This window comes from Pseudopipra pipra, unplaced genomic scaffold (assembly GCF_036250125.1).
Source record: "Pseudopipra pipra isolate bDixPip1 unplaced genomic scaffold, bDixPip1.hap1 HAP1_SCAFFOLD_482, whole genome shotgun sequence".
NCBI classification, from domain to species: domain Eukaryota; kingdom Metazoa; phylum Chordata; class Aves; order Passeriformes; family Pipridae; genus Pseudopipra; species Pseudopipra pipra.
Window position 1 is genome coordinate 5,983 of NW_026990964.1, and position 6,518 is coordinate 12,500.

At 57.3% G+C, this 6,518-nt stretch overlaps 1 protein-coding gene across 1 annotated transcript in view; it reads right to left on the reverse strand.

The window, feature by feature from the left end:
- Positions 1-827: 827 nt before the first annotated feature.
- The window catches only part of LOC135408462 (alanine aminotransferase 2-like), a 22,325-nt gene continuing 16,634 nt past the window's right edge, over positions 828-6,518 (reverse strand). The window contains exons 8-10 of the mRNA XM_064643616.1: positions 3,522-3,677; positions 2,053-2,165; positions 828-1,211 (exon numbers count right to left, since the gene is read on the reverse strand). Coding sequence (XP_064499686.1) covers positions 1,121-1,211; positions 2,053-2,165; positions 3,522-3,677 — 360 coding nt within the window. The 3' untranslated portion in view covers positions 828-1,120. The remainder of the gene's footprint in view (positions 1,212-2,052; positions 2,166-3,521; positions 3,678-6,518) is intronic.

The following is a 6,518-nucleotide window of genomic DNA, read 5'->3' on the forward strand; positions in this document are numbered from 1 at the left end:
GGACACGGAGCCGGGAACGGCCCCCAGGAGCCCCCGGACGGGGAGGGAGTGGGGGGATCCAGGGAGGGATTGTGAGATCCCAGGGATGGATTTGTGGGATCAATAGATGGATTGTGAGATCCCAGGGAGGGATTTGTGGGATCAATAGATGGATTGTGAGATCCCAGGGAGGGATTTGTGGATCAATAGATGGACTGTGAGATCCCAGGGAGGGATTTGTGGGATCAATGGATGGATTGTGAGATCCAGGGATGGATTGTAAGATCCATGGATGGATTTGTGGGATCAGTGGATGGATTTGTGAGATCCACACATGGATTGTGGGATCCAGGGATGGATTCATGGGACCCACAGTTGGATTAATGAGATCCAGGGATGGATTATGAGATCCCACAGATGGATCCATGGGATCAGTGGATGGATTGTGGGATCCACACATGGATTGTGGGATCTAGGGATGCATTTGTGGGATCCAGGGATGGATTTGTGGGATCCAGGGATGGATTTGTGGGATCCAGGGATGGATTCATGGGATCAATGGATGCATTCATGGGATCCAGGGATGGATTATGAGATCCAGGGATGGATTTGTGGGATCCAGGGATGGATTTGTGGGATCCAGGATGGATTTGTGGGATCCAGGGATGGATTCATGGGATCAATGGATGGATTCGTGGGTGCATTTGTGGGATCCAGGGATGGGTTAACGACACCCCAGACGGATCCTCACCCCCTTCCCAGCCCCATCCAGTCGGGAATTCTCCTCCCCCCCCGCCCCCCCCCCCCCCCCCATTAAAGCCCCCCCAACCCCCCCCACGTGACACAGCTGCTGCTCAGGGTCCTTTATTTTTGGGGGGGGTCCCCAAAAAGGGGGGGGAAGAACCGGCCCCGTGTCCCCCCCCCCCCCGCTCAGGGGACACACACGGGGGGGGGGGGGAGGGACCAGCCCCGGGACCCCCCGACCCCCCCCGTCCCTCCCTCTGGAAAAGCGGGAAGAGCTTGGAAGGCACTTGGAGACCCCCCGGGGGGGGGGAAGGGGGACAAAAAGGGACAGAGGGGGGGGGCAAAGGGGGGGGACAGAGGGTGGCGGGGGGGGGGCGGCGGGAGACCCCCCCCGTAATTAAGAGAATTCCCTGACGAACTTGGTGTAGAAGCTGCTGAGCTTCTCCAGGAGGATCTGCAGCTTCTCCGTGGGCGGCAGGATCGTCATCCTGGGGGGGGGGAAACGGGGGGTTTGGAATTTGGGACAACCCCGGGATACCCCTGGGATACCCCTGGGATACCCCCGGGTACAGCTCTGCCCCCGTTCGGGGTGGGGAGGGGGGAATTGGGGAATTTGGGATGGGGAGGGGGGAATTGGGGGATTTGGGATGGGAGGGGAGGATTTGGGGAATTTGGGATGGGAAGGGAATTTGGGATGGGAAGGGGGGAATTTGGGGTGGGGAGGGGGAATTTGGGGAATTTGGGGTCAGAAGGGGGGAATTTGGGATGGGAAGGGGGGAATTCAGGGAATTTGGGACAGGAAGGGGGAATTTGGGATGGGGAGGGGAGGATTTGGGATGGGGAGAGGGGAATTTGGGATGGGGAGGGGATTTTGGGATGGGAAGGGAGGATTTGGGGAATTTGGGATGGGAAGGGGGGAATTTGGGTAATTTGGGATGGGAAGGGGGAATTTGGGACAGGAAGGGGGAATTTGGGATGGGGAGGGGAGGATTTGGGATGAGGATGGGGAGGGGGGGAATTTGGGATGGGAAGGGGAGGATTTGGGATGGGGAGGGGGGATTTTGGGGAATTTGGGATGGGAGGGGAATTTGAGATGGGGAGGGGAATTTGAGGTGGGAAGGGGGCATTGGAATGGGGAGGGGGGATTTGGGATGGGAAGGGGGGAATTAGGACAGGGAGGGGGGGATTTGAGTTGGGGAGGGAATTTGGGATGGGAAGGGGGAATTTGGGATGAGGAGGGGGGAATTTGGGGATGAGGAGGGGGGAATTTGGGGATGAGGAGGGGGGAATTTGGGGATGGGGGAGGGGGGGATTTGTGGAATTTCCCACCGGAAGTGGAAGGTGCCCTCGCGTTGCCCGAAGCCGCTTCCCGGGACGACGCAGATCCCGGTTTCCTCCAGGAGCCTCATGCAGAAGAACATGTCCGGGGTCTGGTTCTGAGCCTGGGAGTGGGGATGGATCATGGATTTGGGATCATGGATCATGGATTTGGGGTCATGGGTCACGGATTTGGGGTCATGGATCATGGATTTGGGATCATGGATCATGGATTTGGGGTCATGGATCACGGATTTGGGGTCATGGATCACGGATTTGGGATCATGGATCACGGATTTGGGGTCATGGATCACGGATTTGGGGTCATGGATCACGGATTTGGGGTCATGGATCACGGGTTTGGGATCCAAGGGCAGGGAGGGGCTCCGGGGCTCATCCCGCCCGGCCCCACAGGGATCCCGGGATCCAGCCCGGCCGTGGGCGTGGATTGATCCTGCCCGGCACCACACGGGTCAGGAGGGATCCCACACGGACCCCAGGGATCCAGGATGGATCCCACACAGACCCCACGGATCCCAGGAGGGATCCCACACAGACCCCGTGGATCCCAGGATGGATCCACACAGATCCCATGGATCCCAGGATGGATCCCATCCATCCCCACGGATCCCAGGACAAATCCCATCCATCCCCACGGATCCCAGGATGGATCCCATCTGTCCCCATGGATCCCAGGATTGATCCCATCCATCCCCACTGATCCCAGGATGGATCCCATCCATCCCCACTGATCCCAGGATGGATCCCATCCATCCCCATGGATCCCAGGATGGATCCCATCCATCCCCACTGATCCCAGGATGGATCCCATCCATCCCCACCGATCCCAGGATGGATCCCATCCCTTCCCACTGATCCCAGGACGGATCCCATCCATCCCCACCGATCCCAGGATGGATCCCACCCATCCCCGTGGATCCCAGGATGGATCCCATCCCTTCCCACTGATCCCAGGATGGATCCCACCCATCCCCACGGATCCCAGGGTGGATCCCATCCATCCCCGTGGATCCCAGGATGGATCCCACCCATCCCCACCGATCCCAGGATGGATCCCATCCATCCCCACGGATCCCAGGATGGATCCCATCCATCCCCATGGTTCCCAGGACGGATCCCATCCATCCCCGTGGATCCCAGGACGGATCCCATCCATCCCCACTGATCCCAGGACGGATCCCATCCATCCCCACCGATCCCAGGATGGATCCCATCCATCCCCACCGATCCCAGGATGGATCCCATCCATCCCCACTGATCCCAGGACGGATCCCATCCATCCCCACTGATCCCAGGATGGATCCCACCCATCCCCGTGGATCCCAGGACGGATCCCACCCATCCCCGTGGATCCCAGGATGGATCCCACCCATCCCCGTGGATCCCAGGATGGATCCCACCCATCCCCGTGGATCCCAGGACGGATCCCGGGCTGTCCCCCGGGTGGATCCCGCCCGGACCTTGGCGGCGGCGAGCGCCTTGGGCGGGAGGTCGATCCTGGGGAAGGAGTACATGGCGCCCTGCACGGGGTTGCAGTGGATCCCGGGGGTCTTGTTGAAGATCTCCTGGGTCAGCTGGGCCTTGTGGGCCAGGGCGTTGAGCACGGCCGTCTTCTCCTGCGGGGCGGGGACACCGGGCATGCATCCCACCCGGACCGACAGGGGGACGGGACATCCCACCAAATCCTATCCCACCCCATCTCACCTCATCCCATCCCATCAAATCCTATCCCATCCCACCAAATCCTATCCCATCCCACCCGGACCGGATGGGGGGACGGGACAGCCCACCAAATCCTATCCCACCCCATCCCACCTCATCCCATCCCATCAAATCCTATCCCATCCCATCAAATCCTATCCCAGCCCACCAAATCCTATCCCATCCCACCCGGACCGGCCGGGGGGACAGCCCAGCACAGCCCAACCCAGCAAATCCTGTCCCATCCCACCAAATCCTATCCCATCCCACCAAATCCTGTCCCATCCCATCAAATCCTATCCCATCCCATCAAATCCTATCCCATCCCATCAAATCCTATCCCATCCCATCAAATCCCATCCCATCCCATCAAATCCTATCCCATCCCACCAAATCCCAGCCCATCCCACCAAATCCTATCCCATCCCATCAAATCCCATCCCATCCCACCAAATCCTATCCCATCCCTATCCCATCCCACCAAATCCCATCCCATCCCACCAAATCCCATCCCATCCCACCAAATCCCAGCCCAGCCCACCAAATCCCATCCCATCCCATCAAATCCTATCCCATCCCATCAAATCCTATCCCATCCCACCAAATCCCAGCCCATCCCATCAAATCCTATCCCATCCCACCAAATCCTATCCCATCCCACCAAATCCTGTCCCATCCCATCAAATCCTATCCCATCCCACCAAATCCCATCCCATCAAATCCTATCCCATCCCATCAAATCCTATCCCATCCCACCAAATCCCATCCCATCCCATCAAATCCTATCCCATCCCATCAAATCCTATCCCATCCCATCAAATCCTATCCCATCCCATCAAATCCTATCCCATCCCATCAAATCCTATCCCATCCCACCAAATCCTGTCCCATCCCATCAAATCCTATCCCATCCCACCCAGACCGGACGGGGGACAGCCCAGCCCATCCCAGCAAATCCTATCCCATCCCATCAAATCCTATCCTATCCCACCAAATCCCAGTCCATCCCACCAAATCCTATCCCATCCACCAAATCCTATCCTATCCCACCAAATCCCAGTCCATCCCACCAAATCCTATCCATCCCACCAAATCCCATCCATCCTATCAAATCCTATCCCATCCCATCAAATCCTATCCCATCCCACCAAATCCCATCCTATCCCACCAAATCCTATCCCAGCCCACCAAATCCCAGTCCATCCCACCAAATCCTATCCCATCCCACCAAATCCTATCCCATCCCACCAAATCCCATCCCATCCCACCAAATCCCATCCCATCCCACCAAATCCCATCCCATCCCACCAAATCCCATCCCATCCCATCAAATCCCATCCCATCCCATCAAATCCTATCCCATCCCATCAAATCCTATCCTATCCCACCAAATCCTATCCCATCCCACCAAATCCCATCCCATCCCACCAAATCCCATCCCATCCACCAAATCCTATCCCATCCCACCAAATCCTATCCCATCCCACCCGGACCGGCCGGGGGGACAGCCCAGCACAGCCCAGCCCAACAAATCCTGTTCCATCCCACCAAATCCTGTCCCATCCCACCAAATCCCATCCCACCAAATCCTATCCCATCCCACCAAATCCCAGCCCAGCCCAACAAATCCTATCCCATCCCATCAAATCCTATCCCATCCCATCAAATCCTATCCCATCCCACCCGGCCCTGCCTGGGGTCCAGCCCAGCAAATCCCAGCCCATCCCATCAAATCCTATCCCATCCCACCAAATCCTATCCCATCCCACCCGGCCCTGCCTGGGGTCCAGCCCAGCCCATCTTATCCCATCTCATCCCAGCCCACCAAATCCCATCCCATCCCACCCCATCCCACCTGGCCCAGCCTGGGAAAAGCCCAGCCCAGCCCAGCCCAGTCCAGGCCATCCCATCCCATCCCATCCCATCCCATCCCATCCCATCCCATCCCATCCCATCCCATCCCATCCCATCCCATCCCATCCCACCCCATCCCATCCCATCCCACCCCATCCCATAATCCCATAATCCCATTCCCCAATCCCTCAATCCCATGGATACCGCGTGGAATCTCTCATAGGAGGGGTCCCCGGGCTGGGGCGGGTCCATGACCACATCCTATAATCCCATAATCCCATAATCCCATAATCCCATAATCCCATAACACCATAATCCCACAATCCCATAATCCCATTCCCCAATCCCCCGATCGATCCCATGGATACCGCGTGGAATCTCTCGTAGGAGGGGTCCCCGGGCTGGGGCAGGTCCATGACCATGTCCCATAATCCCATAATCCCATAATCCCACAATCCCATAATCCCATAATCCCATAATCCCATAATCCCATAATCCCATAATCCCACAATCCCATAATCCCATAATCCCATCATCACATAATCCCATAATCACATAATCACATAATCCCATAATCCCATTATCCCATAATCCCATAATCCCATAATCCCATTATCCCATAATCCCATAATCCCATAATCCCACCCCCAATCCCGCTGGTACCGCGTGGAATCTCTCGTAGGAGGGGTCCCCGGGCTGGGGCGGGTCCATGACCACATCCCATAATCCCACAATCCCATAATCCTATCCCATAATCCCATAATCCCATTCCCCATTCCCCAATCCCCCAATCCCATGGATACCGCGTGGAATCTCTCGTAGGAGGGGTCCCCGGGCTGGGGCAGGTCCATGACCACATCCCATAATCCCATAATCCCACAATCCCATAATCCCATAATCCC